We start from the raw sequence: 18,770 nt of genomic DNA on the forward strand, positions 1-18,770 counted from the left end.
TTTAATTAATGAGGTTTGCTGCTTGTTTCCTACACCTAAAGCTACAAGAGGCTCCTCTCCACTGACAGTTGATCAAAGCCATTGGTGATATGCAAAGTACAACTGTCTGAATATCTTCTCCTCCTAGCTGTCTTCTTACCAGCTGCCAGTATCCTTCTCCCCGACCTCATCTTATCCAGTTCCTCCTTTCCGCTTTGTAACTGTAACTGTAGGACACATACCTTACTCTCCTGATCCTCTATTAATTTATTTTTGCTACAAATTTTGCATTTCCATAGCTCTAAATTACACACAATTTCTTGTCTAAAACCAAAAGTTGAAGCGTCCAATGCAACACACAACGAAACTAAACACAGCGAACGAAACTTTTTTACCGAAGTATTTCACTAGAAACAGCGAGGAACAGTGACTGAAAACTACCGTACTAAATTTGATAAATAACTACAACGCACAAATAATTTTATGAAACACAGTAAGGAAAAGTTTCCGAAAGTTTATTAAACCGTTCTTTCACCAGAAACAGCATGAGCCACCGTTTGAAACGACTAAATTTAATAACTGAATACAGTGCACAAACAGCTCTGTCAATATTTAGCTTTAGAGCAGCTACAGCTGCAACTACATGCTGTATTACTAACAGCTAATTCTGTTAACCATTATTCCTGTAGAGATAGAGACTGCGGATGGCTAGAATCAGTTGCTAGTGTTATGTGAGAAAGTCTCACTTTTATTACGCTACTGGCAATTAAAATTGCTACACCACGAGGATGACGTGCTACAGACGAGAAATTTAAGCGACAGGAAGAAGATGCTGTGATATGCAAATGATTAGCTTTTCAGAGCATTCACACAAGGCTGGCGCCGGTGGCGACACCTACAACGCGCTGACATGAGGAAAGTTTCCAACCGATTTCTCATACACAAACAGCAGTTGACCGGCGATGCCTGGTGAAACGTTGTTGTGATGCCTCATGTAAGGAGGAGAAATGCGTACCATCACGTTTCCGACTTTGATAAAGGTCGGATTGTAGCCTATCGCGATTGCGGTTTATCGTATCGCTACATTGCTGCTCGCATTGGTCGAGATACAATGACTGTTACCAGAATATGGAATCGGTGGGTTCAGGAGGGTAATACGGAACACCGTGCTGGATCCCAACGGCCTCGTATCACTAGCAGTTGAGATGACAGGCATCTTGCCTGCATGGCTGTAACGGACGTGCAGCCACGTCTCGATCCCTGAGTCAATAGATGGGGACGTTTGCAAGACGACCACCATCTGCACGAACAGTTCGACGACGTTTGCAGTAACATGGACTAACAGCTCGGAGACCATGGCTGCGGTTACCCTTGACGCTGTATCACAGACAGGAGCGCCTGCGATGGTGTACTCAACGACGAACCTGGGTGCACGAATGGCAGAACGTCAGTTTTTCGGATGAATCCAGGATCTGTTTACAGCATCATGATGGTGGCATCCGTGTTTGGCGACATCGCGGTGAACGCACATTGGAAGCGCGTGTTCGTCATCCCCATACTGGTGTATCACTTGGCGTGATGGTATGGGTTGCCATTGGTTGCACGTCTCGGTCACCTCTTGTTCGCATTGACGGCACTTTGAAGAGTGCACGATACATTTCAGATGTGTTACGACCCCTGGCTCTACCCTTCATTCGATCCCTGCGAAACCCTACATTTCAGCAGGATAATGCACGACCGCATGTTGCAGGTAATGTACGGGCCTTTCTGGATACAGAAAATGTTCGACTGCTGCCCTGGCCAGCACATTCTCCGGATCCCTCACCAATTGGTCAATGGTGGCCGAGCAATTGGCTCGTCATAATACGCCAGTCACTACTCTTGATGAACTGTGGTATCGTGTTGAAGCTGCATGGGCAGCTGTACCTGTACACGCCATCTGTTTGACTCAATGCCCAGGCGTATCAAGGCCGTTATTACGGCCAGAGGGTGTTGTCTGGGTACTGATTTCTCAGGATCTATGCATCCAAATTGCGTGAAAATGTAATCACATGTCAGTTCTAGTATAATATATTTGTCCAATGAATACCCGTTTATCATCTGCATTTCTTCTTGGTGTAGCAATTTTAATGGCCAGTAGTGTACATGCTGTATTACTAACTGTTAATTCTGTTAAGCATCATTTGTGTAGAGGCAGACACGGGGGATGGCTTCCATCAGTTGCTGGTGTTATGTGAGAAAGTCTCACTTTTATTATATACGAGGGGCGTTTGATAAGTAATGCAACATACTTTTATTCTAAAAGCAAGTTGGTTTTATTCTGGAATCCAGTAAACGTTATTATTCTCCAATATTTTCGCTACAAAATCTTATTTTTCAGTAGAATGTTAGTTCAGTGCGACTGCCTTACGCCACCTTACAGGTAGTACCTGTATGCCCTCATGGGACCATTCTACTGGTCGACTCGGAACAACGTCTTGCTGCGTCAGTAACGTCCCCATGAATGTTTGCTTCCCTCAGAGTGTGTCATTCGTTTTGACAGACAGATGGAAGTCGGATGGTGCGAGATCTGGCCTGTAGTGTGGATGAAGAAGAAGAACAGTCTAATGCAGTTGAGCTCCTCTCGGGTGCGCAGACTTGTGTGAGGCCTTGCGTTGTCATGGAGAAAGAGAAGTTCTTTTGCATATTCGTGCAGGCGAACATTATAAAGTCTCTTCTTAAATTTCCTGAGAGTAGCACAATACATTTCAGAGTTTGTCGTTGCACCTTGCGGGCGGACATCAAACAGAGTAACCCCCAGAACACCGTCCACATGACATTACTGGCTGATGCTGCGGCTTCGAACCTTTTATACAGAGGAGTAGACATGTGGTGCCGCTCCATGAATTGCCGTTTTGTTTCGAGTTTGAAGTAATGAACCGATGTTTCACAGCCTGTGACGATCTTCGACAAAAAATTGTGACTATCAGCCTCGTAAAGCGCAAGCTGTTCCGCACAGATGGTCCTCCGTTGTGAGCCGTTGCTGTGTCCGGCTCTTCGAAAAGCGCGGCAGGCGGAGTTCTTTCATTTCGCGTTCAGTGTTTACGGTGGAGCTTTCGGTTTGGCGCGCTGTTTGGATCGCTACCGCCCTCTGGCGGGAGGTGGAGCAAGTGTACGGTCGCGTGACGATCGAGGAGTACGTACTGGGCGGTGGCCGAGAGAGGAGGTGGCGCGAGCGGGGCCCTGCTGTTGGGGGTCGTCAGCTGCTCGCCACGTGCTTTGGCCGACCTCTTGGCTGTCAGGGGCTGAGTCTGCCTTACCCGCATGTACGTGGCTTATGAAGCTTAGAAGGCGTGGTGCAGGAGATCAGCGCGTGGGGCCGTATGTCTTCTTATCGGCCGTTGAAACCACTGGCAGCGGTTGGCTCTGACGAGCATAAGGAAGTGCAACGTGTTCCCTGCGTTGTGGTGAAGCGTGAGAAGTTGAGTACTGTTTATTTATATATATAAGGGGTTTTTCAAGTTCTACTGAAGTGTATGAGTTTCTTCACCAGTAGCTTTTTTTTTGGGGTCTTCTCACTACAGTTTTCGTTTGCCTGTCCGCGGGAATGTGGTTATTGCTTCTTGGTCGGGCCGTTTCATCCACACCGTGACTGGGTGATTTAGGGTCAGTGTCGTTTGTCTCTGTGGTTCAGAGTCTGTACAGGCACCGCCCTTGCTACATCATCTGGTTTTGGGTAACTCGGGGAGATGGTGGCTTGTAATGCTAGTTTTGGGGCTGATCTGCTGTGGCCCCGTAGACCACCAATAACTATTCCGACTATTGTGATCTGGGCCCCTTTAGACGTGTCACTCCCTGACCGAGATAAAGGGATTTTTTTTTTTTTGGGAACTGCCTTTAATGTGAAGGTTTGTGTACTGGCTTATTGACATTTATCTTGTAACGTATATATATATATATATATATATATATATATATATATATATATACACATTCCTCCCACACAAAGAAAGAACATATGTTATGTGGACATCTGTCCGGAAACGCTTACTTTCCATGTTAGAGCTCATTTTATTACTTCTCTTCAAATCACATTAATCATGGAATGGAAACACACAGCAACAGAACGTACCAGCGTGACCTCAAACACTTTGTTACAGGAAATTTTGAAAATGTCCTGCGTTAGCGAGGATACATGCATCCACCCTCCGTCGCATGGAATCCCTGATGCGCTGATGCAGCCCTGGAGAATGGAGTATTGTATCACAGCCGTCCACAATACGAGCACGAAGAGTCTCTACATTTGGTACCGGGGTTGCGTAAATAAGAGCTTTCAAATGCCCCCATAAATGAAAGTCAAGAGGGTTGAGGTTAGGAGAGCGTGGAGGCCATGGAATTAGTCCGCCTCTACCAATCCATCGGTCACCGAATCTGTTGTTGAGAAGCGTACGAACACTTCGACTGAAATGTGCAGGAGCTCTATTGTGCATGAACCACATGTTGTGTCGTACTTGTAAAGGCACATGTTCTAGCAGCCAGGTAGAGTATCATGGCGGTGAATCGAGGAAGTACAGTACATACTGACGAAACTAAAATGAGCTCTAACATGGAAATTAAGCGTTTCCGGAAACATGTCCACATAACATCTTTTCTTTATTTGTGTGTGAGGAATGTTTCCTGTTAATTTTGCCATACCTTTTTGTATCCTTTACATAGAGAAAATTTGTCAGCTATTTAAAAGAGTTTTTTTAAACTTGTTGTCGAGTTTAAAATCTTATTATTGGAAAGTTGTTAACGCCAAACCTTGCAGTCTCCTTTTCATAAAGAAAATTTGTCAGCTATTGGAAATTGTTTTTGAAAATGTTATTTTTTTAAAAAAAAGCCAGGCTTAAAAATTTGTTATTGAGAAAGTACTTGTTGTTTGTGAACCACCCTAATTGATGGCTCAGTTGGTTTAATATGGAGTGTTTCAGGGTGAGCAAACAATTCATCGAAAACGCTGAATGTGCGTTCTCATTGCCGCCGCAGTGTGCGACCGATAATTGTCACGAAAAACGAAAAGCATGACAGTTACGTAGTGCGGACTGCATGAAATCAGGCGAAATCTCTCACAGGCACTCATACTAGGGGCGTGACTCTGTTTTCTAGGCATCTTTACGTGCTCACTGTACTGTCAGAACTGAAAAGAGCGACGTGGCCCGATCGACGAGTATACTAGAGGCACCGTTCATCACGTCTACAGAATTGTCCATTGATAGTGGCCGGGACAAATATCTCACGAAATAATCATCAAACGAAAAAACTACAAAGAACGAAACTCGTCTAGCTTGAAGGGGGAAACCAGATGGCGCTATGGTTGGCCCGCTAGATGGCGCAGCCATAGGTCAAACGGATATCAACTGCGTTTTTTTTTTAATAGGAATCCCCATTTTTATTACACATTCGTGTAGTACGTAAAGAAATATGAATGATTTAGTTGGACCACTTTTTTCGATTTGTGACGGATGGCGCTGTAATAGTCACAAACGTATAAGTACGTAGTATCACGTAACATTCCGCCAGTGCGGACGGTATTTGCTTCGTGATACACTACCCGTGTTAAAGTGGACCGTTTACCAATTGCGGAAAAGGTCGATATCGTGTTGATGTATGGCTATTGTCATCAAAATGCCTAACGGGCTTGAGCTATGTATGTTGCTCGGTATCCTGGACATCATCCAAGTGTCCGGAACGTTCGCCGGATAGTTACGTTATTTAAGGAAACAGGAAGTGTTCAGCCACAAGTGAAACGTCAACCATGACCTGCAACAAATGATGATGCCCAATCAGGTGTTTTAGCTGCTGTCGCGGCTAATCCGCACATCAGTAGCAGACAAATTGCGCGAGAATAGGGAATCTGAAAAACGTCGGTGTTGAGAATGCTACATCAACATCGACTGCACCCGTACCATATTTCTATGCCCCCGGAAATTGCACGGGGACGACTTTGAACGTCGTGTACAGTTCTGCCACTGGGCACAAGAGAAATTACGGGACGATGACAGATTTTATTTAACGACGAAGCGTCATTCACCAACAGCGGTAACGTAAACCGGCATAATATGCACTATGGGGCAACGGGAAATCCACGATGGCTGCGACAAGTGGAACATCAGCGACCTTGGCGGGTTAATGTATGGTGCGGCATTATGGGAGGAAGGATAATTGGTTCCCATTTTATCGATGGCAATCTAAATGGTGCAATGTATGCTGATTTCCTACGTAACGTTCTGCCGATGTTACTACAAGATGTTTCATTGCATAACAGAATGGCGATGTACTTCCCACATGATGGATGTCCGGCACATAGCTCGCGTGCGGTTGATACGGTACGGAATAGCATTTTTCATGACAGGTGATTTTGGTCATGGAAGCACCATACCGTGGCCCGCACGTTCACCGGAACTGACGTCCCCGGATTTCTTTCTGTGGGGAAAGTTTAAGGATATTTGCTATTGTGATCCACTGACAACGCCTGAGAACATGCGTCAGCGTATTGTCAATGCGTGTCCGTACATTACGGAAGGCGAACTACTCGCTGTTGAGAGGCATGTCATTACACGAATTGCCTAATGCACTGAGGCTGCCGGCCATCATTTTGAGCGTTTATTGCATTAATGTGGTATTTACAGGTAATCACACTGTAACAGCATGCGTTCTCAGATATGATAAGTTCACAAAGGTACATGTATCACATTGGAACAACCGAAATAAAATGTTCAAACTTACCTACGTTCTGTATTTTAATTTAAAAAACCTGCCTGTTTCCAACTGTTCGTCTAAAACTGTGAGCCATATGTTTGTAACTATTACAGCACCATCTATCACAAAGCGAAAAAAATGGTCCAACTAAAACATTCATATTTCTTTACGTACTACACGAATATGTAATAAAAAATGGGGGTTCCTATTTTTAAAAACGCAGTTGATATCCGTTTGACCTATGGCAGCGCCATCTAGCGGGCCAACCATAGCGCCATCTGGTTTCCCCCTTCAAGCTAGACATGTTTCGTTCTTCGTAGTTTTTTCGTTTGACGCTTATTTCTTGAGATATCTGGCCAGGTCACGATCAATGGAGCACCCTGTATACAAAGCTTCATCATTTCTCACTGCCGTATCCTTTCGCGACCGATCGGCCCTTACTTTCCGAATAGCCCTCTGAAGTTGCATCGCCTACCTTATGGAGCATCGAATTTTTTCCAGGCCACTTTTATTTTGTCCACACCGTACCTTTCCGGCTAGAAAGTCCATACTATCAAGGAAAGAAACTTTTGCATGACTAGAAACTCTTAGCCTGTCTTGTAGGCATACCAGGTATCACACAGTATGACGCAGACTGTACAAGAGTACTCACCGACAGCCGACCCGCCCACCAGGCAGCCGCTTCTGGGTTTGTGAAGTCGACGACACTGCCGTCCCCGTTCCACCAGGTGGTGTTGGGGCTGCCGTCGGTATTGGTGACGAAGTAGCCGTTGGCTAGCGCCTCAGAGTGGTACGGCTCGCAGTCCAGGTTGATGAACGGGTGGACCCACAGAGTGACTCGGAACCCCAGGTCGTGCAGGTCGTCCACGAGCGTCCTGACGTCAGGGAACGTGGTCGTGTTGAACGTCAGGCTCCCGTGACACGTCTCCCACTGGTCGTCTATCTCTATCTGACTGTTGTTGAAGCCGTTAGCGAGTATCTGACTAGCCAGCTCCCTCACTGTAGAATCGTCAATGTCTCTCTTGTACCGCGCCCAGGTGGACCATATGGGGTGTGTGGTCATTCGCTCGTCAGGTATCCCGGTCGGCTTGCCCAGGAATCTCTCTACAGCGTCCTCGTGTGCCTGTCTCGCGTCGTCAAAGTCGCACGTCAGCAGCTGGAAGACTATGTCAGTCCGATCGACTGGGTAGGGGGCCTGGTTCTCAGCGATGAGACACAGCGCGTCACCCGATTCGTTAGTATGCTGGTCTATGAACAGGGGCACGTTGGGAGAAACGTGCAAGTACCTACCATCAGAGAAAAGCCAATACCTCTCGGCGATGCCAACATTGTCCTGCTGTTTCGTGATATACGGGTAATTGCTGTACACATTTTCCTCTATGGGCCACAACTGGTTGTACTGCTCGAGTCCGCCGTACATATAGCTGCCTTGGTGGCTATGGCAGCTTAGGATTCTAGCACTACCTGGGCCGGGGCTCGAGACAGTTAGGTTGATACATGGCCCAGCGACCTTGGTCGAACTCCTGATAGTGATTTGGGAACTGCGCAGTTGGAAGCAGTCTTCGTCGGGAACCATATCAGTACAGGGCGTTGGAGGGCCCTGATCGCCATCGATTTCGACGTAAGCGATGTCTTCACTGTAGCCATCTGCAAGCATAAAAAGAGGCCATTTTCCCACAAAGTTGTGTGCAGATCTGACTGCGAGAGATAATTTACTGACAGCAAAAAGTACCTTAATCTACATCCATACTCCGCAATCCACCTGACGGTGTGTGGCGGAGGATACCTTGAGTACCTCTATCGGTTCTCCCTTCTATTCCAGTCTCTTATTGTTCGTGGAAAGAAAGATTGTCGGTATGCCTCTGATTTTATCCTCATGGTCTCTTCGCGAGATATACTTATGGGGGAGTAATATACTGCTTGACTCCTCGGTGAAGGTATGTTCTCGAAACTTCAACAAAAGCCCGTACCGAGCTACTTATCTTCTCTCTTGCAGAGTCTTCCACTGGAGTTTATCTATCATCTCCGTAACGCTTTCGCGGTTACTAAATGATCCTGTAACGAAGCGCGCTGCTCTCTGTTGGATCTTCTCTATCTCTTCTATCAACCCTATCTGGTACGGATCCCACACCGGTGAGCAGTATTCAAGCAGTGGGCGAACAAGTGTACTGTAACCTACTTCCTTTGTTTTCGGATTGCATTTCCTTAGGATTCTTCCTATGAATCTCAGTCTGGCATCTGCTTTACCGACGATCAACTTAATATGTTCAATCCATTTTAAATCACTTCTAATGCCTACTCCCAGATAATTTATGGAATTAACTGCTTCCAGTTGCTGACCTGCTATATTGTATCTAAATGATAAAGGATCTTTCTTTCTATGTATTCGTAGCACATTACACTTGTCTACATTGAGATTCAGTTGCCATTCCCCGCACCATGCGTCAATTCGTTGCATATCCTCCTGCATTTCAGTACAATTTCCCATTGTTACAACCTCTCGATATACTACATCATCATCCGCAAAGAGTCTCAGTGAACGTCTGATGTTATCCCCAAGGTCACTCATATACATTGTGAATAGCAACGGTTCTACAACACTCCCCTGCGGCACACCTGAAATAAGTCTTACTTCGGAAGACTTCTCTCCATTGAGAATGACATGATGTGTTCTGTTATCTGGGAACTCTTCAATCCAATCACACATATGGTCTGATAGTCCATATGCCCTTACTTTGTTCATTAAACGACTGTGGTGAACTGTATCAGACGCCTTGCGGAAGTCAAGAAACACGGCATCTACCTGGGAACCCGTGCCTATGGCTCTCTGAGTCTCGTGGACGAATAGCGCGAGCTGGGTTTCACACGATCGTCTTTTTCGAAACCCACACTGATTCCTACAGAGTAGATTTCTAGTCTCCAGAAAAGTCATTATACTCGAACATAATACATGTTTCAAAATTCTGCAACTGATCGACGTTAGAGATATGGGTCTATAGTTCTGCACATCTGCTCGACGTCCCTTCCTCAAAACGGGGATGACCTGTGCCCTTTTCCAATCTTTTAGAACGCTACGCTCTTCTAGAGACCTGCGGTGCACAGCTGCAAGAAGGGGGGCAAGTTCCTTCGCGTACTCACTACATTTGTGGTTCGTGAGTGGTTTCTTCCTTTTTTAATTACATAATACCCTTGTGTATTACTACAGATCAACGAGTTCAATTTCTTACAGCGTTTTGTACAGCATTTGTACTGCATCTCATATGCTGACAATGGCGTTTGCTGTCTACTAACTTGGGTTACAATTAAGATGTAACTATACAGAATCCAAAGGCAAGTTAAACAACAAGGCTGTCTGAGAGAACAAGAATAACAACCTTAAGACCGGGCATGTAGGAATAGACGTTAGTAGGAGCAGCTGGTTACATCATCCCATCCCCATAAACATAAAATAGCATTATTCAAAACTGTAATGCATGGGACTAATACCATCCCGCTAAGCCCTAAGAACAAGAACGAATAACTGAAAACGTTTATGAAAATAACGGTAGAAAATGGTTTCGAGGTAGGTTTAACAGATAGGTTACTTATACTGAAGATGGAGGGGGAGAAAGGAAAGGAAAGGGGAGGAACTCATAATGTCACTTCATGCGGAGTCAGCAGCGCCGAGTGAAACAGTGTGCCGGACCGAAATTCGAACTCGGGACCTCCTGCTTACTAGGCAATTACGTTAACTGCTGCGCCATCAGGACACATTGGTTAACGTAACTGCCCAGTAAGCAGAAGTTCCCGGTTTCGAATCCTGGTCCGGCACACACCTTCACGTGGCGCCGCTGACCCGGCAAAAGTCCCGATGGAGTTCATATCATCTTTCCTCCCTTTTCTTTCCTTTGTTGCCGCCGCCTCCCTCTCAGCTTCAGTTTATATAACATGTATCAAAGTTGCGGGTTCCGTGATGCGTCCTGAAGAGCGGACACCACACATTCATATAATTAATAGGTAGAAATCATGTAACGGTAGGACACTGAACGGAACAAGCGATATAAGTCTGAGGAAACATACAGTCATGCCATATTTCGAAATTATCTCATAGCAACCGGCGAGGTTATTCGACAAAGAAGGAGTTAAAATTGCATTCAGGATGACAAACACTGGAGTGGAGACTGAACCACAAGATTCAAACAGATGAGAACTACATGGCGAAGACAATAGATCATGAAATAGTGGTTGTGAGATGAAGTGTGGCGGTCAAACGTCAGGAAATGTGGGAATAGAATTTAAAGAGCATCACAGCAAAGAGAATGGTTCTTCGGCGTTGGCAAAGCGTATCAATAATGTGCAGCATTCGTTGGGAAGCATTAAAGACAATATGAATGTATTGCAATTTGAAAAGAAAAGTTGGTAATTGTTGTATGTAGAAAAAAATGGCATCTTTTGTGATTTAAGACAAGAATGCCTCAACGTGTTAAATGAAAAGGCAGAAGTGTCCAAGGAGTATGGGGTATCTCTGGGCCAATTTTTGTTAGGTCCTCGTTGAGAAGCAGCCATCCATCTCATCTAAGTAGTGGCCGTCAAGTTTTAATATATAATGCTGGTTATTCTGTATAGACGCATCATAGATACAGCTTTTGCCTTTATGAATTGCTCTCACTTGACACATAAACCTTCAAGGATTTTACTGTACACAACAGCATCATTGGGGGCTTGAATGAAAACGTTACATGATAGTATAATTTTTGGTAAATGATGGTAGTTGCCTTTTAGTTAATAACAGAGCTTTTTTTTTGGGGGGGGGGGGGAGAAGGAGGGTGCGTGTTACGCACCAACATGAGATGTTCAAGAAAGAGTTTCTTTTGTTTGACAGTGCATGTTTGCTGCTGGGCTTTTACTTTTAATGGTGCTTAATGCCATAGTAACTTTAAGGCATGTAATACTACAAGGCAATACACATAGATCTACATGGTTGTCAGAATGTGTAGTACTATGGTGTAATTATTTGTGTTTCCTTTTATTATGAAACTTTATAATGGAATAATCGAGGCCCAAAACATTTTGTTGTAAATATGTTGCACATTTTCGACAACTAGCACGGAACATTCTCTTCATCAAAACCAAGACAAAGTACCATTATTTAGTTGTAATGTGTAATTTTATCTTAACGTGATTATTTTTTATGCTTCATTTATTTTTTAAATTGTTGCTATTTCGGAATTTTTGCTATTGGCTCCAACGATTCAAGACTATGGGTCAGCTGTAACAGTATCATAGATTGGTTTGAAGGACGGCTTCTTTCTATAAAAGCTCAGTTCTCATTGAGGCCTCAGTGAAGTGATATTCATGGTGCTAACACTTCTAAATGACAATTACACAGTTTGTTTTGCCGGTGAAACAGATCGGTAATAGCCGTCCGTCAGCATCTTCGTAACTAGTCGCAGGTAACTGAAGTGAACTGTGAAACAGATCGTTTTATTAAGGGAAACGCAAAAAAAAACAATAACGAGAAAGTAAAACATTTAACCGGACATTTTCACATGACCAGAAGATATTTCGAAAACAATTACTTATTGTCTACATCTAGAGCATATGGATACTCCGCACTCCACCTTAGGGAGAGTAGCAGAGGATACCCCATATCACTACTAGTCATTTCCTTCCCTGTTCCACTCGCAAACAGAACGAGAGGAAAACGGCTATGAATATGCCTCCATATGAGCTCTAATTCCCCGCGTCTTATCCTCGTGGTCTTTATGCGTAATGTATGTTGAAGGTAACAGAATCGTTCTGCAGTCAGCTTCAAATGCAGGTTCTCTAAATTTTTTCAACAGTGTTCCTCGAAAATAACGTCACCTTCCCTCCAGGTATTCCCACTTGAGTTCCTGAAGCATCTCCGTAGCACTTGCGTTGTGTTCGAATCCAGCCCGCCTCTGATTCGCTTCTGTGTCGTCCTTTAATCCGACCTGGTACGGATCCCAACCACGCGAGTAGTACTCAAGAACAGGTCGCATTAGCGTTCTATATGCGGTCTCCTTTACAGATGAACCACACGTTCCTAGAATTCTCTCAATTAACTGAAATCGCCTTTTCTACCACAATCCTCATATACTAGTCCCATTTAATATCACTTTGCAACGTTACGCCCAGATATAAGGCGGTCATTTGGTCATTTTCCATTTCCTTGGAACAGGTCGTTTAATGAAATATGTATGTATCCCAGCATCGTACGGTTACGGACGTTGCAGGCAATAATGAGACATGGAGGTAAACAAGGTCACACGCTCGCTGATCTGCGGCACCTGTTAATAATATTTCAAAATGTAAGCCGACTGTAAAATATGGATGTGCAGAACATTCGCACTTCTCTTTCATTGCTGAGTGATTTTAACAGTATGATGCGTTATCTCGGCACGAGTTGGCACAAAATTGGGACACCGAGCACCTACTCAAGAGAGGAGAGGTTCGAATACAGTGCGGCCATTCTGATCGATAATTTCTGTGACATCTCATCCCCCTTCCTAGCCAACGCCAGGTGAAAGCTGGGATGGAGCTGCCGCAGACGTATTTCCCCACCCTTGTCTGATTGAGCTGGTTCATCTTTTTCTACTGACCACGTTGTCGAAAGGTTACCATCCTTCTCCATTTATTGATCGGACGGTGGTTGAAAGTATTTAGGGCGTAAATTTAAGATCCACATGATCTTTGGATATTTGATAGAAATTGCGAACTGCTTCGTAGGCAAGTTCTCAGGTTTGCCAGTCAAGTGAATTCGTACCAGGCAGATGATTATGATGTAAAGTTTGTAATAGTTATGGAGCTATGAACGCATAAAGAATGAAACAAGAGAATGAAGGTCTAATGCTTGTTCTCCTACACCTGTTTAGTGGTACTGAGATGGCTGTCTAGCTGAGTGAGTCTACATCACAGGTGTATCCTCACCTACAGCAACCTGTATCGGCATTCGATGAAGTGCTTAATCCAGAACACTGATTCAGCATTTATTGATATGGAAGAGTATGCCATCACCTCTGATTTTGTTTGTGAAAATTTCTATCGTCCACATTAGAACCAGCTAACTACTTTGAGTTCAACCAAGAAGTCGAATCCTTTATTATTTGTGAGGAGGTAATGTGTGTTTATGATGCTATGTCATAAAGTGTCTATGCACACGTTACTGTGTATGGCGACGAGATTATCAGTGAGACACGTTACTGACTGTTGTCATAGAATTTTATCTGGTGTCTAGTATAAATCGCTGTTTTAGGATCAACGGTGACGCTAATTGTATATTGTTAAAGTATTTCTACTGTGACCACTTCCCAAATTATCCGAGGAAGTAATATACTCAGGAGTAGTGTGTACTACAGCAGTAACAATTCACTTTGCTTCAAAAGTTTTGAATTTAGATACCGACGTCAATTTGAGCTGTAGAAAAACACATTACTGAGCTCCTCAGAAAGCTAAGTTCAGCAGCTCTTGCTCCTGGTATAATTTCCACATATGAAAGGAGGCAAATCCCATTTCAACGTGTTACATATTTCTATTCACAATTTGTCCATGATATAATTCCCTGGAGTAACCTACCACTTGGAATGGGAATTTCAGTCGTAGGGTAGATAAAAGTGAGGACAGTGTGTATTCTTCATCCAGAGACACAGTGTAGGTACCGTTATAAGGAGATACATATGCTAATTGCACCTTGATAGAACATATATTCGTTAATGAAATTTTATAGACAATGCAACACCCTCTGGAAAGAATGGTAATATCCACAAGAAAAACACTGTACTAGAAAATAATCTTCATTACTCGTTTACTAAAATTTTAGTGCTTAGTAGACAGCAAAACAAATTTTAGATACTATCTTAAATCTATCCTTCTGGAGAAGTTCTTTTGTGCTATACATGATTTTTAACTGAAATTTTGGGGAAACTGTCATATATAATAGAAAGATTTTTATTTTCCTATCAAATTTAAATGTGTTTCATAAATAATGTGTGTCGTACCAAAATGCATAGCTCTTGGCAGTGTTCGTGTCCCTCACCACACATCCTACAGCTGATTTGAATACATTTAAGACGAGCACAAGATTTCCTGAGGGTCGATCAGCGAGAAAGTATTTCTGTCTTCAACACATTTATGCCTCTGTGTGATCTATCAATCTATAAATGCTCAATATGTAACCATAAACACAAACACGTCAGGTCTATGCATCCTGCAAACCGACACAACCAGTATTATTTAGATAAAACTCGTGTAAATAGACTATGGAACATTGAATTAATATCAATTGCCAGTGCAGTATTTTAACAGAAGACAAGAAGTGAAGTCTCGTCGCCAAAATCATGATGTGTCGGAATTGTTTGTGGGTTTCTGAAGCAGATTTCCAAAAAATGAGAGAATACAATCACTCTGAGATTATTATTAAAATGATTATATTCGAAATATTTATGGAAGTTCTTGCGTAATGAAGGGGCAAGTTAAACGCCTTAACACTTCACAATTTGCACTGACCAGCCAGAACATTATGACCACCTACCTAATAGCCGGTATGTCCATCTTTGGCACGGATAAAAGCGGCTACGCGTCGTGGCGGGGAAGCAGTGAAGCCTTGGCAAGTAGCTGGAGGGAGCTGACACCACATCTGCAGACACCTAATTCCCGTAAATTCCAGGGAGGAGGGCGGTGAGCTCTGAAGCCACGTCCAGTAACATCCCAGATGTATTTGACTGGGTTGAGCTCTGGCGTGTTGTTTGTGTGTGTGTGTGGGGAGGGGTGAGGAGTTGAGGGGGGAGGGAGTGCAGCATATCAATTAGGACTTGGCTCGACACTTTGTTCCTCGAACCTCTGTATCATACTCCTGACTTTGTGACAGGGCGTGTTATCTTGTGGAAAAATTCCACGGGCGTTCGAAAACATTGTCTGCAGGCTACGTACGATATTCTTTGGCCATTATGGTGCCTTGCACGAGTTGCACTGGACCCATGGGTGGCCACGTGAATGTTCCCCAAAGCATAATGGAGCCGCCATCAGCTTGTCTCCGTCCTGCAGTACACGCGTCAAGGATTTGTTCACCTGGAAGACGACGGATTTGCGCCATCCCATCGGCATGACGAAGAAGGTATCGCGATTAATTACACTATGCAACGCCCTGCCACTGCGCTAATGTCCATTGCTGATGCCACATGCCTATTTCAGTCATAGTTGTCGATGACTTGATGTCAACATTGGCACATGCATGGGTCGCCGGCTGCGGAGGTCCCTCGTTAGGAGTGTTCGTTGCACTGTGTGTTCAGGCATACTTGTAGGCTGCCCAGCATTAAAGACTGATGTTACTTCCGCCACAGTTCGCCCCTTGTCCTGTTTTACCAGTCTGCCCAACAACACGACGTCTGGATGTGGTTTCACCTTTCGTATATCCATCTTTTTGACTGGAGGTCTTGTGGACCACCGCCGTTCACTTTTGTAAGAAAATAAAACGCCTACAACCGTCCTTATGATCATATTTATTGTGCAGCTACCAGTTTCGGCGCTTCAGTACGCCATCTTGAGGCCTTAGTTGCGCCAGATATTGAAGACACTTGCCACAGCACTCCTCGAACACCCGACAAGTCGTGCAGTTTCCTAAATTCTCGTGCCGAGCCTCCTGGCGATCACAATTTGCCCTCGATCGCGCGCCTCCACATTCTTCACATGGACAGCACACTCACTGATACTACATCCCCCGTGCATATGTCTGACCAGCAGTCGTTCCTCGCCAGGTGAGGCCGCTATCTCCTGGACGGGTTTATACCGACAGTAGGTCGATGGTCATAATGTTCTGTCTGGCTGATCAGTGTACGACCGGCTTGCAATCCACAGGGTTAAAGATAAGTCAAGTCTTGAGGTCAGTTCTGTTGCATTGTACTAGTAGGGAAAGTTGCATACTCGACTGCTGCTAGACTGGAGCTACTCAGCTGGGAAAATGCTGTTCTCGGGCGGCCTGTTAAACACGTGATTAGGGGGCGTGGCGCTCGAGCAGTCGGCGGTAGGGAGGCCCCAGACGCTGCCGATGCCTCTGTCTGACAACAGCGGACTCTACAGGCAACCTCTGTAGGAAATTTAGAACTGCTGAGGTCATCGGTCCCTAGGCTTACACACTACTTAAACTTGCACTAATGACAACACTCACACACCCATGCCCAAGGGAGGACTCGAACCTCTGACGGGGGATCCGCGTGAACCGGGGCAAGGCGCCCAAAACCGAACGCCTACCCCGCGCGGCGCAACCTCTGCAGCCGGAACGATTGCCCGTTGCAAGGTGTTGACAGGCTACAATACAACATTAACCGCTGTACCAATAGGCGTGACGTATTCAAGTACTGCCATGGTGTGTGGTTCATAATTCTTCAGAGCACATCGTAATCGAACAGCAGAACCGGCATTACGAGTGCTGTCCAGGTTAGCCACAAGATTGCCTGAGGATTAGACAACAATCAGGCAGTGTCCAACGGACGTGTGTATAAAGCAATGACGTTCCCACACTGTGACATGGCAAGATTACAGAGATGCGTGGTTTAAATTGTTCCGTCCTTATGGTTGCAGCGAAGACAGTAATCAGGTAAATAATAGCGCGTTACTATCATCGTGTATTCCTGCAAATTGTTACATGCAGTGTGACGCCTCTGGAATACACAGTAGAGCAGAACCTCTACCTATTGTTAAGACAGTGCATTTTGGCCGGGACCATATTTTGATCTGGAGAGTAGTGATCAAATAATCGAGATAACAGATAAAAATCTAGCCTGACAGACGAAATTTCCAAGCAAGATAACGCTTCGTATCGCAAGTGAGAGTGGTCAGGAGAGCATACCCAGGCCCTACATTACGTATTCGTAGGATGGAGTAAGTCTTTATATTCACTCTACGTGACCTACACCACACATCCTCTCGTTGATTTCAATACATTTTGAGAGGAAAATATTTTTATAGTGCTAATTTATATACTTTGTCTTTCTCTTTAATTAATATTTATATTATGCGAAATATGAAACTTTGTACGTATGTAGGTACCGCACATGTGTATTTTCTGTTGTATGGCGCCAGCCGCGGTGGCCGAGCGGTTCTAGGCGCTTCAGTCCGGAACCGTGCGACTGCTACGGTCGCAGGTTCGAATCCTGCCTCGGGCATGGATGTGTGTGATGTCATTAGGTTAGTTAGGTTTAAGTAGTTCTACGTTCTAGGAGACTGATGACCTCAGATGTTAGGACCCATAGTGCTCAGAGCCATTTGAACCATTTTTTGTTGTATGGATGCTGTGTTCAGAGAGATTAATGTCTGTGTAAAGTCAGACGAACATGAGTTGAACTACTAAAGAAGTAGCAGATAGTGAAAAAGGCGTATAAATGTGGCGTAATGAACGTGTAGGCCGGCCGCTGGTGGCCGAGCGGTTCTGGCGCTACAGTCTGGAACCGCGCGACCGCTACGGTCGCAGGTTCGAATCCTGCCTCGGGCATGGATGTATGTGTTGTCCTTAGGTTAGTTAGGTTTAAGTAGTTCTAAGTTCTAGGGGACTTATGACCTCAGCAGTTGAGTCCCGTAGTGCTCAGAGCCATTTGAACCATTTTGAACGTGTAATTCAAAGTGATTAAAGCTGCTCAGATTCTGCAGGAGATTTATTAGCATAAAGGAGTTCATGTGCAAATTTTAAATGACGGAGGAACGTGGCTTCTGCTGAATCACGATGCGTAATGAATCCATACCAAACCACATTTTTTGAGACAGAATAACACTTTTCATTGCTTTCTTTTCTCTGCAATAAAATATCGCGCTTCTACAACCGCACACTAGTGGACAAAACTTAAGGACGAAAGTGATTTTCTCATGATATGTCACTGCCAAGTAACATAGCTCGATGAAACTTGTGAGCAAAAAAAAAAAAAAAAATGGCTCTGAGCACTATGGGACTTAACAGCTATGGTCATGAGTCTCGTAGAACTTAGAACTACTTAAACCTAACTAACCTAAGGACAACACACAACACCCAGTCATCACGAGGCAGAGAAAATCCCTGACCCCGCCGGGAATCGAACCCGGGACCC

General features: G+C 44.5%; 1 protein-coding gene across 1 annotated transcript in view; it reads right to left on the reverse strand.

Moving 5' to 3' along the window:
* LOC126198994 (myogenesis-regulating glycosidase-like) overlaps positions 1–18,770 on the reverse strand; it is a 94,703-nt gene that overhangs the window by 58,336 nt on the left and 17,597 nt on the right. Inside the window, exon 3 of the mRNA XM_049935667.1 lies at positions 7,352–8,346. Coding sequence (XP_049791624.1) covers positions 7,352–8,346 — 995 coding nt within the window. The remainder of the gene's footprint in view (positions 1–7,351; positions 8,347–18,770) is intronic.

Source organism: Schistocerca nitens, chromosome 8 (assembly GCF_023898315.1).
Source record: "Schistocerca nitens isolate TAMUIC-IGC-003100 chromosome 8, iqSchNite1.1, whole genome shotgun sequence".
NCBI lineage: Eukaryota > Metazoa > Arthropoda > Insecta > Orthoptera > Acrididae > Schistocerca > Schistocerca nitens.